The 20,862-nt window shown below is 42.8% G+C and overlaps 1 protein-coding gene across 2 annotated transcripts in view; it reads right to left on the bottom strand.

Moving 5' to 3' along the window:
• The window catches only part of MAP2K1 (mitogen-activated protein kinase kinase 1), a 75,064-nt gene extending 54,673 nt beyond the window's left edge, over positions 1-20,391 (bottom strand). Inside the window, exon 1 of one of the 2 annotated variants that reach the window (XM_027553027.1) lies at positions 19,846-20,391. In XM_027553027.1, the coding sequence (XP_027408828.1) occupies positions 19,846-19,925 (80 nt within the window). In that variant the 5' untranslated portion in view covers positions 19,926-20,391. Of the gene's footprint in view, positions 1-9,555; positions 9,585-19,845 lie in introns of those variants that run through there. The other variant, XM_027553028.1, reaches the window with a different exon arrangement.
• Positions 20,392-20,862: the final 471 nt, after the last annotated feature.

Here is a 20,862-nt window from a genome sequence, read left to right as displayed (position 1 = left end):
TAGCCTCTCTGGACCTCAGTCTCTTCATGATACATCCAGGAGACTGAACTCTCAAAATCTTTTCCACATCTAATACATAAGGACAGACAGGTGGCTGTGCTTGGAGGAGAAAGAATGAGAGGTGCTGGAGGTGAAAAGGATGATTAATATAACATGACGCTATCCTGGGTCCAGAAATAGCCTGGCTTAGTGCTGCATTCACCTTATCAGCCTAGATTTATTAGGGGGGCGGGAGGGCTGGAGGGTGGGAATCACAGCCACCTACAGTGAAATTAAACCCTTTCCCAAATGAATTCTGCTGAAGTGTGATTTATCCAGAATGTTAGAGAACTTAGCAGTATGAAACCATGTTACCGAAATTATATTACTGCACAAACTTAACTGTTCCCCAATGCGATCTGCAGAGAGGATGCAAAGCTGACAATCCTATGTCTGTGGCCATCTGTCCTATCCCAGTCCCTGGAGAGGCGTGGGGGGAGAGTGTGAAAAGCCACAGGTGCCACCAGTGTCACATATCCATCAAAGAGCCCAGCATTTGCTGGGGATAAGTGTTCAGCTCAGCATGCAAAAGAGGCTTGCCAATCCATCCGGCCCCAAACACTCCCTGCACCTTCCTCTGTGCCAGGCATGCGACTCAGGGAACACCACAGAATGTCACTGCCGGTTTCTTCACCAGGCTTCGTACTGACTAAAAAGGCACTTAGCTGCCTGCAAGACACACACATGGCCCTTAACCAGGACCAGCTTCCTCATCTACCTGGTAGAGATAACACACTGCACCTGCCACATGTGGTTGAGTAAAGAAATAAATAGATGTAAAAACAATAAGCAGCACACAGAGCCTCGCAGAACAAATGCTATGATTACCACCGACACTGTGACCCTCTTGCACCAAGATATTATAAACTGAAAACAGCCAATCACAAATTGGAGTCAAAGTCAGACTTCACAAGGATTAGCCAAGCCTCAACCTTGGGAAAGGAGTGTCTTCTGCCCTCTGCTATCTCAAGGCTTGAGTCATTCAACAGAACGGTACCAAACCAGACTCTAGGAAACAGGATGTGCACTGGAAATAATGATGACTAAGACCCAGTTCCAGACTTCCTTAAGTCCAGTCCAACTAGACTGAGTTACCCAAACAACTGACATGTGATGGGATATGTAGTGCATGCTCTGGACGATGACCACTACCTGGAGTGGGTGGAAGACAAGTCTGTGATGGATTTACAGGAGAGCTGACCTACAAATTGAGCAAGATTAGGATGTCAAGCCTTCCTCAGTGATCAATGCAAAGAAATAAGAGGAAAACAACAGAATGGGAAAGACTAGAGATCTCTTCAAGAAAATTAGAGACACCAAGAGAACATTTCATGCAAAGATAGGCACAATAAAGGACAGAAATGGTATGGACCTAATAGAAGCAGAAGATATTAAGAAGAGGTGACAAGAATATACAGAAGAACTCTACAAAAAAGATCTTCATGACTCAGATAACCATGATGGTATGATCACTTACCTAGAGCCAGACATCCTGGAGTGCAAAGTCAAATGGGCCTTAGGAAGCATCACTACAAAGCTAGTGGAAATGATGGAATTCCAGTTGAGCTATTTCAAATCCTAAAAGATGATGCTGTGAAAAAGCTGCACTCAATATGCCAGTAAGTGTGGAAAACTCAGCAGTGGCCACAGGACTGGAAAAGGCCAGTTTTCATTCCAGTCCCAAAGGAAGGCAGTTCCAAAGAATGTTCAAACTACTGTATAATTGCAACTCATCTCACATGCTAGTAAAGTAATGCTCAAAATTCTCCAAGCCAGGCTTCAACTGTAATGAGCTGAGAACTGCCAGATGTTCAAGCTGGATTTAGAAAAGGCAGAGGCACCAGAGATCAAATTGCTAACATCCGCTGGATCATAGAAAAAACAAGAGAATTCCAGAATAACATATACTTCTGCTTCACTGACTACACTCAAGTCTTTGACTGTGTGGATCACAACAAACTGTGGAAAATTCTTAAAGAGATGGGAATAGCAGACCACCTGACCTGCCTCCTGAGAAATCTGTATGCAGGTCAAGAAGCAATAGTTAGAACTGGACATGGAACAACAGACTTGTTCCAAATAGGGAAAGGAGTATGTCAAGGCTGTGTATTGTCACCCTGCTTATTTAACTTATATGCAGAGTACACCATGCAAAATGCTGGGCTGGATGAAGCACAAGCTGGAATCAAGATTGTTGGGAGAAATATCAATAGCCTCAGATATGCAGATGACACCATCCTTATGGCAGAAAGCGAAGAGGAACTAAAGAGCCTTTTGATGAAAGTGAAAGAGTAGGGTCAAAAAACTGGCTTAAAACTCAACATTCAAAAAACTAGGATCATGGCATCAGGTCCCATCACTTCATGGCAAATAGACAGAGAAACAATGGAAACAGTGACAGACTTTATTTTCTTGGGCTCCAATATCACTGCAGATGGTGACTGCAGCCATGAAATTAAAAGATCCTCGCTCCTTGGAAGAAAATCTATGACAAACCTAAACAGCATATTAAAAAGCAGAGACATTACTTTGCCAACAAAGGTCCATATAGTCAAAGCTATGTTTTTTTTCCAGTAGTCATGTATGGATGTGAGAGTTGGGCCATAAAGAAGGCTGAGCGCTGAAGAATTGATGCTTTCGTTCTGTGATGTTGGAGAAGACTCTTGAGAGTCCCTTGGACTGCAAGGAGATCAAACCAGTCAATCCTAAAGGAAATCAATCCTGAATATTCATTGGAAGGACTGATGCTGAAACCCCAATCCTTTGGCCACCTGATACAAAGAGCTGATTCACTAGAAAAGACCCTGATGCTGGGAAAGATTGAAGGCAGGAGAAGGGGACAACAGAGGATAAGTAGGTTGGATGACATCACTGACTTGATGGACATGAGTTTGAGCAGACTCTGGGAGATGGTGAAGGACAGGGTGGCCTGGAATGCTGCAGTCCATGGGGTCCTCAAAGAGTCGGACACGACCGAGCGACTTAACGGCAACAAGGATTTCAACATGTACTAAAGGTGGAGAAGGCAATCCCAATAGAAGACATAGTATGAGCAGAGGCCAGGGCCCATTGAGGAAGACCTCTAGAAGAAACATGAAGGAGAAGCTGAACCCAAGACCTACCTGGAACTGACCCTCAACATCTGGTTTGAGCCCCAGGAAGAAAGGGAAGCCATACCTTCCCTGTATGACAGTGACTACCCCTCCCTATTCCTACACACACGCACACACGCTCCCCAGGAAATCCTCTTTAAACTCTTGGAGATGAAAGCTGAGCTTCCCGGTGGTGCCTGCCAGGCAGACGGCCGCCTCGAGACGCTGGGAGGAGTCTATATTAGGATGCACTGTGGCAGTTGTTTCCCAGGCACCTTGTGCAGCCTCCTCTTTCACTGAAAATAATTCTTTTCCTTCCTGCACATCCCCAGATATTGCAAGTATGCCCGGTGTTGTCTCTATTCTAAGTCTGTGTGGATAAAGAACAGCTGAAGAGTCTCATCACTGGAAGTTCTTTGGGAGGTGAGAATTTTCTCTCCTTCTCACCTGATAGAAAATAAGGCACCCTGGGACAGGAATCTAGTCCTGGTCCTCCTCATGAGCCCAGTTAATCATCAAAAAGCAGTTTACACACACCAAGTATCTATGAATCCTTTCTGCTGGGTAGGGATTACTGTGCCCATTTTACAGATTCAAGGATATGAAAAAACTTGCACAAGATCACTGAAAATAGAGGCGGAGTCAAGATTCAAACTCAAGTGTGCTGGTTCCAAGGCCTCTCCCCTGAGCCTCACTGTCTCCAGGCTATGTTCACTCAGAAGTCACACTCGTAATTCAAAGCAGAACCTGCTGTGTGACAAGGTCAACTTCTATTAAGGTTTTCTTCTAGTCCTAGATTATCTATGCCAAAATTAAGACTGCAAAAAAGATCTCCAAGATTCCTTTCAACAATAAAGTTTAACCTACTTATGATCTACTTAGAACTTGAAAACGGGCCCAGGGGTGACCTGTAGGGTCATGTGGAGCTCATTACCTAAACCCAGAAAGGTAAGAAGGCATTACCACCAACCTCACCTTGCAGGAAAGCAGGCACAGAATGGTCATGTGGCGAGTTAATAGTTGTAGAAAAGGAATTCAGATCTCACACTGTTGCTCTACATAAGGTACTATTATTCAAAAGTACTGCAGCCTGAAAATTCTGAAGACTTTCAAATCCCTCCGAAAAAGGGGTCGGTCTCTAGATTCAAATGAAACACCTGGGGTGGGGGAGCAGAAACATTTGTTCAAAAATCTGATCAGGAAGCTGGGTTCTTCACTGCAGTAACACCAAAGACAAGTACCACTCAGAGGTGAATGTCTTCCTCAGACCATCCTGCTTTTGGGTCTGTTGCCTCCAAAACTCTTATAATCCCATCCCCAACTTTCTAGAAATTAGATCCTACTCTCAACAATCCAGTGAAGACCTCTGGATGCTCTGCACCCACCCACCCATCCCCTGCTCTCAGACAGAAAGGCCAGGTGTCAGAGCCCCCCAAGATTCCATGCTACCATCTCCACCGCCTTTCAGGTGCTCTCTGCTCCGCCTCTGTGCTCTCAGGGAAGACAGGCACTCTCCCAGACACCTTGGTATCAGTCAAATCGGTTTTCTTTGCTGTTTTTTTATGTGCTGGGTCTTCTTTGCTGCACAGGCTTTCCTCTAGTTGTGGTGAGCAGGGGCTACTCTTCACTGTCCTTTGTGGGTTTCTCACTGTGGTGGCTCCTCTTGTTGGGGAGCACGGGCTTCAGCAGTTGTGGCACGAAGGCTCTGTCGTCATGGTTCCCAGGCTCTGGAGGCAGGCTCAATACTGTAGTGCACAGGCTTAGCTGTTCCACAGCATGTGGGATCTTCCCAGATCAGGGATCGAACTGGTATCTCCTGCACTGGCAGGCAGGTTCTCTACCACTGAGTCACCACAGAAGCTCCTCAAATTTGCTTTTAATCTCTCTGAGCATACTCATTTACGTGATTTTAACATTTCCTTTGGGAAAAGCCCCAAACTTTAATTTCTCTGTTTCTGAAAGACAATTTTCTAAGCTATGAGTCTGTTAGACTGAAATCAAACATCACATTTAGGCTTCCTAAAAATACTACCCCAGTACAATGCCTTGGTTTTTCTCACAGGTTCATCCCCCAAGCACACACATACATTTTAGACTGTCATTTAAACACTGGAGTATATAATTTAAACGTCTTTAACAGCATGTACTAAAAGAACATTTCCATGTGATTCTTCACTTTATTTCAAAGCTATGATCCAAACTGAAGCTTTTATTGAATTTAGGACTAAATAGGTATATATATATATGGGTGGCAAATACTGACAATAAAAATCAGAAAATCTAAAACACATTCAACTTGGCCATAACACTGGCATCTTTTCTAATTTTCAGCAAACTTTCTTTTTGTCCATCTCTCAGCCAAGTACCTGATACATATTAGGTATGTACTAAATATCAGTTAAATGAATGTTAATACATCTTAATCTTCTAAACACACAAGTTAGAAATCTGTTGTTGTAATTCTGGGCATAATCTAAATCTATTTGACCCTAACACAAATGCCATTGGAATAAACAGCAAATAACAAGCAGCTGCTGGCATTCAAAGTATATATACCTCTGTCATTTGAACTGTTTTGAAGCTGGCCTTATTTGGAAGACAAATGGTTGGCAGCTGCAAGTTCAATTACGAAGTGCTTAGTAGGAAAGCAGAGAAAGAACCAGAAGGAATCAAAGTGCTATTTCATACATTTAGCATGGAATTCCTTTCCAAAAAACATCTTTCATTTCCCTGGGGGAAATTAACCACGAAATGTTCTTTGAACTCATGGAAACTCAGGACTGTACTTCAGGAGGAAGAATCTAGTTTGAAGGCCAGGCAAAGCTGAGAGAGTAGGAGTCACTGCTTTTGCACATCTCTATTCTGCTAATTTTTTTTAAGGAAGGGGGTGGAACATAGGAAAAGCTACCAGGCAACCAGCCCAAAGGCCTGGAGACACTGAACAAGTTAGTACCTTTGTCCTTCATTTTTTCCTTTGCAAAATAAAGGGGCAAAAATAAATAAGAGTTAAATTGGATAACTGCTAGATACTAACAGATTTTCTGCAACAATGAAAATGTAATCTGTGCTGCCCAGTACAGTAACCACTAGCCACATGTGGCACTGTGTCCTCTGTGTGGCTAGTATAAATTAGGAACCAATTCTTAACTTTTAACTCATTAACATTTAAATAGTTACATATGGCTAGTGGCTACAGTTCTGGCAAGAGTAGCTGGAAGATGACCTCTAGTATTTTATGTGATCTTTGGAGGGCTATGTGGGAAGAGCTTGAGTGTTAGAGCAAGACAGACCTGGGTTCCAAACTTAGCTCCACCATTAACTAGTTAGGCAAACATGCAAATTCCTGAACTTCATTTTCCTTATCTGTATAACAGAATATTATGACCTTTCTTGCAGAGTTTTAGTGCAAGTTTAAGATAATGGATGAAACAGATCAGGAAGTTCCTCAATCAGTGGTAGTTATTTTTTCAGTTATGATGTCCTTCAGGGATAAAGTTTTATGTCTTTTGCCTTTATCCTATCTTTTGCCTTTCCTGATCTAGGACCCATACTTGATTACTTGTACCTGGGCCCTACAGATGCAGCTCTTGTTTTTCAAGAAAGCCACTTGCTCAGGAATTGTTACGGATCCTCAGCAAGGGGTGAGCCTCCAGTAACCCAAGCCTTCTGTGTCTCCGGAACCGCTGATTTCCGCTTACCCTGTGTCCCCTCCACCTCGCATGCCACCTCACATTTCAGGAATTCACAAAACCCTTCCCCCCGATTGCCCATCAAACTGAAACTTTGTTCAGTGCAACCAAAACACCTGTTGGTGGTTTTCTGGTACTTTCCTCGCTAACTCTCCCCTTGACTTCCCCTAATAAATATTTTATAACTTCTTTTTTATTTGTAAATGCTTCAGGACTGCCTTTTTACAAGCTGCATGTATGGCTAACCTTGCACTAATTTAGTAACCAAAATAAAATAAGGCAAACAAACAAAAAAAAGACTATATTTTAGAAGTGTTCCAGTAAAATAATATAAGTGTTGCACTCTCTATCTAAACTAATATAATGTGTTATGAGCCTGGTCCAATGTTCCACTGGTGCTTCTTTTGGTGAATAGAACTCTTCTGTGGCTCCAATGTCCAAGTTTTATCAGTGGACACAAATGGATGCCTACGATAAGCAGGATGTATTTTCCACTGTTAATAATTACTGGAATGTTAAACTACCCTCTTCTTGTTTTTCTAGCATCCCATAGACTCAGAGAGAGAGGGAAAGAGACAGAGGAGCTGAAATACAGGCTAGCACTTTGGTAGGGTTTCAATCTGAATTTGAGTAAGCCATTAGACAAAAGGTTTATAGTTAGCTTAGAAATCCTGCTAACTTCTGAGGCCTCCCCAACAAGGACATCCTTGAAGGATTATTTACTGAAGGAAGATATGAAATCAAATAGGGCAAATAATTTCAACTCGGAACTCTCAAATGTGGTGAGGGTCTAATCTAATTTAAAAAAACAATAACCTGAAAATTAAAGTTCTAACTCAATAAAGAAACATAATGAACCTGGATCCAGTCAACATGTAAGTACAACAATGCGATTGATTAGTCATGTCTTCTCCTTACAACTCCCCAAATTTCAAGATTTAACCAGACTCTGGAACCTATGCAGATCATTCACTCAACTCAGTTGTTCTACTTTGTCTGAAAAGTAAATGTGCTTAAGAGCATCTGAAATTCTGAACCTTTCTTGGGTAACAGTTTAAACTCAAAATAGGTCAATTCTAGGAAGGCATTCATTTCACAGGGACTTCTGTCTGTGGTTATTCTGAAAACCACTGCTTTAAAAACTGACATTATGAAGCTTAAAAATAGGCCCTCCTACTAAGGATCCTGGACAAAAATAAAATAGCCTTTCCTCCCTCCATTTCCTCATTCCCTTTTTCCTCAAACACCTTAGGTGAGCGGTGATATTGAGAGATATCCTTTTCCAGAGTTTCAGATTATTACCTAAAAAGAGGTTTATAAAAATTTTTAAGAAGACTGGGTAAAATTACCAAAATTCAGTTTTGGGTAAACTTAGAAATTTTTCAGACCAAGTAAGCATACCAAATGAAAATATATCTGAGTTGGGATAAAATTTCAGGTACCTTCTTTAACTCCAGCTGTGTGAAGTCCCAGCAAGTTCCTTCCCCTCTCTAGGTCTGGTTTCCTTATACTGCAAAAGGAGGCACAGGGCTAGAGGATCTGTAAGAACCCTGCCAGCCCTAACAAGCGCTGCTTCTATAAAGCTGGACAGCTGCTTCCTATTTTCACAACTCTTTGGAAAGAGCAGAAAAGCCCCTAGCCCCGAAGGTTCCTGGGAAGCCTCATTAGTTTCAAATGTTCCCCTGGGACACAAGAACTGCTATTGAGAGCAAAGCAAGTTGAGATGGCTATAAAATAGAAATGGTGTTGAGAGGGAAGAATTGAGTTACGTTTTGCAGATGACACTAATAAATCTAGAAATACTGATATTCAATCAAAAGTTACTAGATATAATAAATGAATTTAACAAAGCTTCAGGATATAAACAATTCATACAAATCAAATCACAGTCAAGATGGAATACACAAATTAAAAAATGTTCCATCACAACAGCATCAAAATGTTAGGTATTTGAAATATGAACTCAGGACACAAGAGAATTATTCAAAAGAAACTATAACACCATAATAGAAAGAGAGGGGGAGACACTAATAAATGGAAATATACACCATGGCAATTTTTAAAGTTATCTTTAACCCTACCCAATTTAAGATAACAAAAAATGACTCAAAAGTATGTAAGAGCTAAAAAGAAATTTTAGAAATAGATTTTAAAAATACCATAAAGACCACATAAAATAAACCTGAAAATACAAGAGATAAAAATCCTATTTAATAAACTCCATGAAGATATTAGACCTCATTGTGTAGAAAAATTAACATAGACCCATACCTCACCCCAAACACATTAATTCCAGATGGGACCATATAAGGGAGAGAAAAGGCTAGAAGAAAATGAAGCCACATACTCCTGCTAGTTATGAAATAATGCTACATGTATGAATACAAAAGAAAAGTAGGTTGTACCATACAAAAGACATGCTTTGGAAAATAAAAAATATACGTATTTTTCCCTAAGTAATACAATATAAAAGGGAAACATCACAGTGGGATGATGTAGTAGCCACATAATTTATAAAACTGAAAAAATACGAAGCACACTGACCTATCGCTTCAACAAACCAAAAGACAAGTAATGTCTACTGGCTAATAAAAGACACAAACTAACAATAAATAAATAAAACAAAGCACAACAAAACTGTTAGACATATCTATTAAAAAATGGTCCGAGAAGAAAAAAGCTTGCACGAAACTTTTCAAAGTGTTCAGTTTGTGCCACAAAGCCTTCCCACCTACCTCTCCAGCTTCATCTCCTGCGACCTGCAGCTATGCATCCAGCACACTGAGCTCGCTGCCGGCTCCTCTACACATCCCAAGCTTTCCCACTTATGTGAAGCTGCTCATCCTGAGCTCTCTTCCTGCCAGGCCCCCTCCCTCCCCCATTCCCATGGAAATCCTAGCCATCCTTCAAGACCCAGCTCAAATGTCATCTCCTCTGTGAAGGCCCTCCTAATCTTCCCCACTGGATGTGCGTTCTTCCTGCTCTCAATGAGCATCGACAGTACTTTCTTTGTACCTCTTTCTCTTGGGGCACTTTTCTTACTCTACCCATCTGTTTCCTCCTTCTTGTGAACTTGCAACCTCTCCATACATGAGATTTTAAGATCCGTGGAGGCAAAAAGAATCTTACTCACCTGTCTACACCATCCAGCAGAATCCATGCATTCAAAATGCATTCATTAAATATTAGTTTAGACTGAAAATAATCCCATTTCAAAAATACAGCCTGACAAACAAAGCAAAGCAGACTGAGAGGGAGCCCTATTGAACTATCAAAAAAAAAAAAATCATTAAATTTAAAAAAAAAAAAAAACCCAACTTCCTAAAGCTTGAGGAACTAGTTGAAATATACACTGTAAATTGGTTCTGTCTTTTTATGGAACACACTCAGTAATACATAACTAAATGGGTAACGTGGTTCACTGCCTCTGATTTGGTGTATGAATTAGTTTAAAAGAACAAAACAAATTAGTTCAAGATACTTATAAGAGTATCAGTAAATAATAAAACTTTGGAAGCCATATAAATAATCAACAAGTGTCACTTGTGAAGCCAGGTCCTATCAAATTCTACTCTTTAGCCAAAAATAAATGACAAGCATGAGAATTATGTCTGTGAGTAAAAATGGGGTAGGAGGGGAACCCATCAACTGATTACAGTTATCTATGTATGTATATAACGGAATAACCAAAAGTTAAACTGGAAAATTTAATGTCTGCAGGTTCTTTCCTTAAAAAGGTACTGATATATTCAATTTTCTTTTAAAGTTGTACATGAGCAAGCAAATATTCAAAAAAGAGTTGGGTTCAGGGGGAAGAAATCACTCTATTTGATTTTTCTTCAACCCCCATGCAACATCTTCTTATCTGACTCCCTTGCTGACATCAAAGCAGGATACCCCTGGGGGCTCCCCCAAGAAATCAGAGGCAGGATCAGCATTTTTATTTTTATTTTTTTTAGGATCAGCATTTTTAGCAGTAGGCCCTGCACCAGGATTCAGAGAACACCTGCTCTTTTAAAAACAAAAAAACGCAATTCATTCTGGAAGGTTGTTAATTTAGCAAACAGGTATGTGAGCCTTCAAACAGCTCTCGTGGGTTTTCAGACAAAAGAGACAGGATACAGGACACAAAGTAAAAATATAATCAAGTGGCAGAAAGAGACTAGGATGATTTTTTCAAAACTGGCAGCTTCAAGAAAGGACTAAGAGAAACAAAACTGAGACTCTAAGCTTTCTTCTCAAGCTTACCTCATCTTCTTCCCAGTCTGTGGGTTCTCCACGTTTTTTCAATATGTTGGAAAGATTCTCCATTGCTTGACCTGTGCTTCCTATGGATGTGGTAGAAACAATTACCAATTCATACCAATGGAAGCTTGCATGGAAGAGTTTTTTGTTGTTGTTGGTTAGTTTGTTTAACGTTATTTTGGTTTTGTCCAATTTACCAATAATGATTTACTATACTAAGCGAATGGAGTGATGTAGACCCAGGGGTCCAAAAAGGCATGGTCCCAAGTAATCAAATTAATGGAGGAAAAAAAGACACAAGGAACATTTAGTGAAAAAGAAAGCATATGACTTCAAAATGATACAGAATTTAATGTGATGTTTATTATACAATACAGGCCAGATAGTACAATGGTAAGGAATTCATCTGCAATGCAGCAGATGCAGGATACTCGGGTTTGATCCCTGGGTCAGGGAAGACCCCCCTGGAGGAGGAAATAGCAAACCACTTCACTATTCTTGCCTGGAAAAAACCCCATGGACAGAGAAGCCTGACAGGCTACAATCCATGAGGCCTAAAAGATTAGGACACGACTGAGCGACGAAGCGCACACACAAACACACAGGCCAGAGTACAAAGGGGGAGAAAGAAAATGTAAGTTAATGTTAAAAAGGACGTAAGATTTAGGATGAATTTTAATCTCTGGGTACTTTTTAAAAATTTATTATTAATTTTTTCAAACATAAGAACTATGGAAAGAAGGGAAGAGTCAAACTCATACACTAACCAACTAAACAACTGTGAACAATTTTGCCCCATTTGCTTTATCTACTATGTGAGTGTGATTTTTTTTCCTGAACCATTTCAAAGTTTCACTCATCAACTATGAACAACAACAGTCTCCTACATAATCATACCATTATTACATCTAAAAAATTAACCATAATTCTCTAAATTTCCCTAGTTGTTCCAAGAAATCATTTTTACAGCTATTACATTTTTTGATTCAGTACCCAACCAAGGTTCATTACATTTGACTGGCATGTCTCCTTAGTCTCTTATTCTCAAACAGCACCCTCCCTTACTTTTCCCGCATGACATTGACTAAAGGGACCGGGTCGGTTGTCTTAGAGAATATTCCACATCCTGAATTTGTCTGTTTCCTCCTGGTGTCATTTCACTTGCTTCTCTGTCCCTGTATGTGCTGTAAACAGAAAGTCAGATCTCAAGGCTTGATTAGATGCAGGTTTGGGTAAGACTTCAAAGAACAGGCAGCATATAAAATGTATAAATTAACATGATGTATCAACATTTGCAATTTGGTATTAAGAAAAAAAGGTAACAGTCAACTGAGAAGGAAGAAACCAAAGCCAGCACCACTAATTACACTTCCCATGTAGACAGCTTCCAACAATCATAAAATACTTTTATAACGTTATTTTGGATGATGCTCACCTGCCCTCCTTCCCTCACAGGTTTGTTATATTATCATCCTTACTTTACTAATGAGGGAAGCTAAGACTCAGTGAAGTTAAATAACATACAAAAAAAAATTTTTTTTAATAAATAAACGACATGCCAAAGATCAGCAATATAGAAGTAGCATAACTAAGTCTCAAACTCGGGTCCTAGAATAGCATGGAGTTACTCAGAAAAGGCTACATGGGAGATGAACTCTATTCTAGGTCTTGAAAGATGGGAGCATTCTTTCATTCCAGGCCCTGGACTAGATGTGAGGGAAATATCAGTACACAAGATAGTCATGGTTCCTTTGCTCATAGTGATAGGTCCTCCCCTCACCTAAAGTGTGGTGGCAAATACAAGACAAAAATAAAATCACACAGGAAAGTGGAGGAGGGCATTCCAGACAAAGGAAACCATGTGAGCAAGACCAGACAGAGGTAAAAAGCAGGGGCTATGGAAGGACAATAAAGGGATCAGCCAGAGAAAAATCAATCTAGAGATGGGAAGCTCTGCTGAAGTATTCTCTCCCTGTTTTCAAAAGATGCATAAATAAGTGAAAGTAGAATGCTGTACATGCTTATGTTCAAACAAGGACCTTACACATCTCCCTGCCCCAGACTAAGCCATCTTTATGAACCTTTTGCTCTTTCTATATCTGGTGCAACAGCAGAGACATTCTTCCCAAGGACACAAGGTTCAGCTGCCCCTACTTTTTACCTGAAGCTGTTCTCAAAAGACTGCACCAGTACTAGTTATTGCTGCAACAAACCAGTAGAAGCACCTAAATTCAGAACTACAAAGTCAGTTAAAACCACTTCAAAAGCTTCTAGTTATCGTAATGCACATCCCAGGTAAGGTCGTAAGTGAAAGACGCTCAGTCGTGTCAAACTCTTTGCGACCCCATGGACTATACAGTCCATGGAATTCTCCAGGCCAGAATACCAGAGAGGGCACCCTTTCCCTTCTCCAGGGGATATTCCCAACCCACGCATTGAAGGCAGGTTCTTTACCAGCTGAGCCACAAGGGAAGCCCATACTGGAGTGGGTAGCCATTCCCTTCTCCATGGGATCTTCTCAACCCAGGGATCGAACCCAGATCTCCCACATTGCAGGTGGATTCTTTACCAGCTGAGCCACAAGGGAAGCCCAAGAATACTGGAGCGGGTAGCCTATCCCTTCTCCAGCGGATCTTCCTGACCCAGGAATCCAATCAGGATCTCCTGCATTGCAGGCGGATTCTTTACCAACTGAGCCATCAGGGAAGCGCCTAAGGCCGTAAGAGAACCCCCAAAAGCACAACAACCCATTTCAATCTCTCTGCCCCCTTCCTTAAGGGCTTTCACACTAACAGATGTGTGTTCCCACAAACCTGCAGAAAGTGCTGATGCAAATCAAAAAGCTGTGGATGCCACCAAGGCCAAGCAATGTGCCTTGTTTATTCAGCACCTTGTGGTCTTCAAAGCATTTCCGTATGTGTTATCTTGTTTAATCTTCACGATACTCCTTCAAGGTAGGAACGATTCAATCATGTAGTCAACAGATATCTACTGAGTATCTGCTATGGGCCAGACACTGATCTACTCACTGACCAAGGAACAAACCAACCCCCCACCTTCATGAAGCATACATTTTAGGGCAGGGGGAGGTGGAGATAAATATTTATAGACAATGCAACACTGATTAGCGGTAAGTGCTGCAAAGAAAAATAGGGCAAATAAGGGAGTCAAGCATGACAGGGAGTGCTACAAATAGAGTGATCCAAGACGGCCTGTGTGAAGAAACATTTGAGCAGAGTTCCAAAGGAAGTAAGGGAGCAAGTCATGTGGGTATTGGGCAGAAGAGAATTCCAGGTAGAGAGAACAGCAAAAGTTCTGAGCCTGGAATGCAGCCAACCAACACTGTGGAACAGCAAAGGGAACACAGCATGGCTGGAGCCAAGAGTGAAGGGGACGATGGGGAAAACTAAGAACCTGATCAGGCAGTGCCTCGTCGGCCACTAAGACAGAGATTTTATAAACCACTCTCATCCTCACTCTGCAGATAAGGAAACTAAAAGTCAGAAAGTACAAAAGACTTGCCTAAGGTAAAAGAAAAAGTGAAGTCTTGGGGAGCACCCTGCATTGCAACTTCGAACTCTACTCAGCGCTCCAGCTTCTCCTTGGGAGGGTTAAAAGTACTCTTTAAAACACAAAGAAAGAATAGACTCTATATGATTTCAATTCCCCTAGACCATGAAATTTTTGCACCTTGTTTTATGTCCCTGGATATGTTTCAATGTCTCCTAGTTTACAGTCTATGGGAACTTGAATAGATTTTGTATCCTACTGTTACGTGAACTTTATGAATTTTAATTAGGCTGAATTGGTTCATGGTGCCTTCCAGATCCACTTTATCCTTCTACTTTTCTGTATATTCATTCTATTAATTTTTGAGAGTTTGATATTGAAACTCCCAACTAAAAATCTTAATTTATCTACTTAAAAAAACAACTGTAATATATAGTGGAACTACATATAACTTGTTCTGTATTTTCCAAGTCTCCTGTGTGTTTTTGTACTTTCACAATTTCAAAAATAAAAAGGAAACAGAAAAAAAAAATAAAGCACAAAGAAAGAGTAAGCGAATGCCTTATCATGGAAGGAGAGGCAAAGTACCCTCACACTCAGCAATCCCATTTCTGAGTACATTCCACAGGGAACTCTTATAAGAGTCCAAAAGGAGGTGCAGATTTAAGGACAGTGATGGCTTCACTGTGTGAAGCAGCAAGGGGTTAGAAACGACAAAACTGTCTTCTTATTCTAGGGGAATGATAAGTAAAATGTGGTACATGCACATGATAGACTGCTCTGCAACCAAGGAAACAATTAACTAGATACACGTCTAACACTATGAACAGAGCTCAGAAATACAGCACTTGTTTGAAAAAGAAAAACCTGAAATAAAAGTTAAGGGTGGTCATTGCTTCCGTTCAAATACTGCTGCTTCTTTTCCTTCCAAGAAGGCCCCTGTCCCCTGTGAAGGTCACCATGGCCATGTGATTTGCTTTACAAAAACGGGAGCAAAAGTGCCACTTCTAGGCAGAAACTTTAAAAGCCAGCATGTGGTTCTCAAGACTCCCTTCTCATTAAGCGTATTTCAGACATGGTGCCTCAGTCAGCCGGAGGCCCTGATTGGAATCCAATCAAAAGAGTCTCCCATTAACCTGAAAGCATGTTAAACTACTGAGATTTTCTAGTCTATCCCAACTGATGCAGATTTATAGCACAATAGGATTTTCAATAAAAAATGAAAATATTTAAAGTGTACAACATGATGATTCACTATATACACATAGTGAAATGATTATTTCAGTCAAGCTAATTAATATACACATCTCCTCACACATTTACCATGTGGGGTGTGTGTGTGACAAGAGCACCTGAAATCTACTCTCCCAGCAAATGTCCAGTATTCAACGCGGTATTATTAACTATAGTCATCACACTAAGCATTAGATCTCTAGATGTATTCACCCTATTAACTACAACTTTGTATCCTTTGACAAATATCCTCCCATTTTCCCCACCTCCCCACCCCGGGTAACCACCTATCTACTCTATGCTTTCATGTATTCCTTTTTTTTAGATTCTATATAAAATCTGAAATCATGCAGTATTTTTCTTTCTGTGTCTAGCTTATTTCATTTAGCATTCTGTCCTCCAGGTCCATCCATGGTGTTGCAAATGGCAGGATTTCCTTCAAGGCTGAATAATAGCACAATAGTATACAGCACCCTAAGCACACAAAACAACACTATCTCCCTCCCAAAAGTACACATATACCCAACGAATAGGTAGAATTATAGGACCATATATTAAATATCCAGAGTGGGTGAGATGGTGTCTTGGGAAGAGAAGAAAGTGGGGAGGAGGGAATGAAAATAAAGGGAGAAATAACCAAAAAAAAAAGAAAAGCTATTAAAAGACTTGATAAACAGACTATGCAAATATTAGAAATTTCCCTAATTTTCTCCACAAACATTTGTGCACTGATTACTTTCCAGGTACTATTCCAGGCACTACTTATTGAACAGCAAATATAAAAAGGGCGATCCGATCTTACAGGTTATAAGGTGTACAGAAGACAGAAATATTAAAATACCCCAGTAAAAGATTATGGACAGTGAATGAGTGCCATTAAAAAAGTCAGGTGACATGAGAAAGAGGGACCCACTTTAGATTAGGTGGTCTGTGAACATCTCTGAGGAAATGACAGTTACTCAGAGAGGTGAAGACTGCTTCCTTCGCAGCTTGGGAAGAGAAAGGGAGGATTCATGTCAGGCCAACGGAACAGCATGTGCGAGGGTCTGGAGGGAGCATGGACCATCCCATGGAGGAAGTGAAAGAAGACCAGCGTAACGGAAGAAAGGAGCAGCAGGAAGTGTGGTTAAAGAGATGGGGCAGGGAAGGGGGGATACAGCAGACGTACAGCCCAATATAAAGAATTTCAATTTTATTTTATTCTAACTGCAATGAAACTATGAAAACTTTTTTTGGGTGTGGGGAGCGGTGCTGAGTTGTGAAGTTTGTGGGATCTTAGTTCCCTGACGAGGGATTGAACCCAGGCCCTCAGCAGTGGAAACAGGAAGTCCTAATCGCTGGACCACTAGGGAATTCCCAGAGAAAACATTTTAAACAGGGAAATGACATGATCTTGTTTCCAACTTATTTCACTCTAACATTCAGCACCCTTGCAATATACTCATATATTTTTGCAAACTTGCAAAAGAAATATTTTTGCAGTCTTTTTCTTCAAGGACCCCCAGAAGCTGCATAGAATCCAGGTCTCATATAACATAACTTTGTCTGAATGGGGTAAGTGCTCCATTAGAGAGCAGTCCCAAGTGCCAGGGAGTCACAGACAAACAACCTTGCCAATTTAGTACCAAGAGTTCTTTAATGTCAATGGACTTTTTTCTTTTTACACTTTATGAAAATGTGCCAAATCATGGCCTGATCTACTGAGAGAAACATGAATACATCAGCTTTGCTTGAAAAACGGGAAAGATGTATTAACAGATGTGTACAGCTTTCCCCCATGAAGGCAAGGGGCAGGGGAACAGTCCCCGTTTGTCTCAGGCAGCCTACACAGAGATGCCTCCTACTGTAACACAGCCATGAGTCACGGAGGTAGATGCACACGGCACAGAAAACTGAGTAAGGGGGTTGGTTATCCAGAAGCTATGGCGCCTCATCTACCACCACGACTGCAAATTACCTTCAGGCTTCCCTCAGCATTCTCTACCCAGTAACAAAGGTACCAGCAGCCAACACTGACGGGAGAGCTACTACTATTAGCCCACTTAGTCTTCACAACTCTAAACAGATCTATCATTAGACCCATTTTCACAAACAAAAAAGCTAAACCTAAGCCCTAGAGAGACCTGACCCAGATCAAAAAACCACAAACTTAGCCTGACTCCAGAGTCCAACCTTTTACCCACTGTTTAGAATCTCCCAGTCCCACCAAATATATCTGCCACCAACTTCAGCATAGTTTTTTTCCGTTTTTTCTTCCCTCTCCCCTTTGTAAGAACACAGTCACAATTGTAAGAACTTTGTAAGTTCCTTGTGAGTTCTTACAGTCACTTTGTAAGAACACTGGGTCACAACAACAGAATGACTACAGGTACTTCCACTCACTGCTGCTGCTGCGGCTTAGTCGCTTCAGTTGTGTCCGACTCTTTGAGACGCTATGGACTGTAGCCCACCAGGCTCCTCTGTCCATGGGATTCCCAGGCAAGAGTACTGGAGTGAGCTGCCTTGCCCCCCTCCAGAGGATCTTCCCGACCCAAAGGATCAAACCTGCATCTCTTGTCTCCTGCATTGGCAGGTGGGTTCTTTACCATTAGTGCCACTTGGGAAACCCCACTTTCACTCACTACCTTCCTCCAAAACGAATGGGAGCACGATGGTCAGGACACAACATTCAGTCAGAATCCACTGTGGTCAAAATTTGTCCTGTCCTGCCCCGCTCTGGTGGTGGTGGTGGAGGTGGGGGTGATTTCAGACTATTTTTAGGGGATAAAATTCCGTACACTAAACGTGCATCAATGTTTGCAAAGTTATCCACTAACCTGGGCAAGTTAATATCATGCAAAACAGATACTTCAGTATCGAAAGGAGTTTGTCTGAGGAATGTGGTTGAGCTCACATCACAGGTCTGTTCACCACTGGCCTTGTGATCATTATAGGGGTGGACAGAGCCACCAAGCCAACAAGTCCCCAGGCTATTAACATCGAGAGAGACAAACAGAGGTTACAGAAATCACCAAAGGGCAGAAGGTCGAGGCCTAATCTGTTCTTTTCATCAGGTGGTTTCCTAAAGTTTCCAAGGGTGCAGGTAAGAGATTAAGAACTCTTAATCTTTTCTGTTTATTTCTCCAGCTCGCCAGATCTTTCTCCTTCACACAGTCCTGTCCCTTACCTAGGATACAAAAGAGCTGGCAACTCAGAAACGTCCATCAAACAGACTCATCACTGTTTAAAGAAGTAAACTGCTGGTTTGTGATGAACACTGGAAGTTGCAGAGATGGAACACCTTGTGTGTGATTTCCAAGAACATGGTGTGATGTCTCAGGTCCAAAATTGGGCTCATGGCCAATTAAAGCAGCCCAGGAGAGACACCTATGAGAAGAGATCTGGTGAATGAATGAAAAGTCAGATGAAGAAAAGAAAAGCAGCTCCCTTCAAAACAAGAGTCTCCAGGAAGAAGGCCAAGGAATGGGAGCTCCCAAAGTCGACAAGTAAAAAGCCTCGGGGGTGTTGGTGTACACACGTACTCGCTGGCCAGGCAGCGGCCGCGACTAGCCACTCCCAGCCCACAGGTGTCAAGCACGAAGGTGAGGACTGCTTGCCGGTCCCAACTCCACATTATACATCCTGAGTTGATCTCAAGACGCAGATGCGATCTTAATTTTTCCAAAACATTGGCTCCCTTCTCCCAGTTACACACCAGAATCCCAGAGAATCTAGGAGAAAGAGCTGGGGACAGGCGGGCGATAAACCAGTTTTTATTTTTTAGGGAGAGGGAAAATAACCAGAGGTCAGGGATGACTGAAAGGGTCGGTAAAGGGGTGGGGATGGGGCATCGCTACTCGTTGGGTGCACGGACTGGTCTGAGTCAGGAGCACAATCAGTGCTTAGTCACTGATACCTCGGCGGCCGGGAGTTCCTCGCGCCCGGCGGCCCGAGACGTACGTGATGACCCGAGCAGAGCCCCGCGCGAGGCGCACACCCGACTGGCTTCTGCACCCCGGCCCGGGCCTCCCCAGCCCGCCCCCCACCCCAAGACTTACTCCGCCGAGCTGGTCCCGTTAACCGCGGAGCCGTCCGGGGCCGGGTTCAGCTGGATGGGCGTCGGCTTCTTCTTGGGCATTTTGGACCCAGGAAAGGCGCTCCCAACTCTGAGGGCGGCCCCTCTAGCTTCCTCCCTCTGAGCTGCCCCGCGCCGGTCTCGCGGGGCCAAGTCTGGGCCGCAAGCCCGAAGGCTGCCTTCGGGGGGCGCGCCCTGCGCGGTCCCGTCAGGGCCAAAGGGCCAGTGGCGGTCTGGGGGAACCCCCGGCCCACTTGCTCAGTGCACAGGGAACCGAAGGGCTTCCCCGCCGGCGCAGCTCGGCAGCCCGGGATTCCCTCCCACTCTCCCTCAGTCAACCGGTCCCGGGCGCGCGCACCACAACGCTGATCCAGCCACAGCCCGGGAAAGTGCGCCGCCGCCACTGCCGCGTTCCAAGCGGCTCAGCGCAGCAGTCCCAGAGACGGACTGGAGGGCGGGGGAGAGTTGGGGGAGGGCTGGGGACAGGGGAAGCCTCGCCCCCCCAATTCCAGGAGGCTGCGTTTTCCACACGCCCACCTGGCTCCGCCCCAATTGCCTCTCTGACAGCCAATGAGAGCACGCCTCGGCGGCAGATGACGCGGAAATACGTCACGGGGCGCGGCGCGCGGCCCTGGGGGCGGGGTCCGGCCCTGGCTCCACAGCGCCCTCTGCCGCCTAGAGACTCCCAGGTGGACCTACCGGGAAAGGTTGTGCATCCTGGCTCCCATAGCTAGTCGAGGTGAGCTTGATCCGGTAGGTCGCCACGCGGTCTCCTCCTCTACGGTGCCTGTAGCCCCAGGGCCGAGTCACATTGATGGAGCTAAAGTAATAAAATGAATAAAGAAAAAGACCCCTTCCTGTTTCTAGAGGCAGCGTTGGGGAATAGACAACTTGTCAAGAGACTCCTTGTGTGTAGCAAATTGGCAAGTAGAAAGTTACATGTAAAGTGGTAATACACAGTATTAGTCTGCTGACAAGGGTACAGGGAAATGAGTATTCA

Source organism: Bos indicus x Bos taurus, chromosome 10 (genome assembly GCF_003369695.1).
Source record: "Bos indicus x Bos taurus breed Angus x Brahman F1 hybrid chromosome 10, Bos_hybrid_MaternalHap_v2.0, whole genome shotgun sequence".
Lineage (NCBI taxonomy): Eukaryota > Metazoa > Chordata > Mammalia > Artiodactyla > Bovidae > Bos > Bos indicus x Bos taurus.
This window is presented reverse-complemented; position numbering and strand designations above follow the sequence as displayed.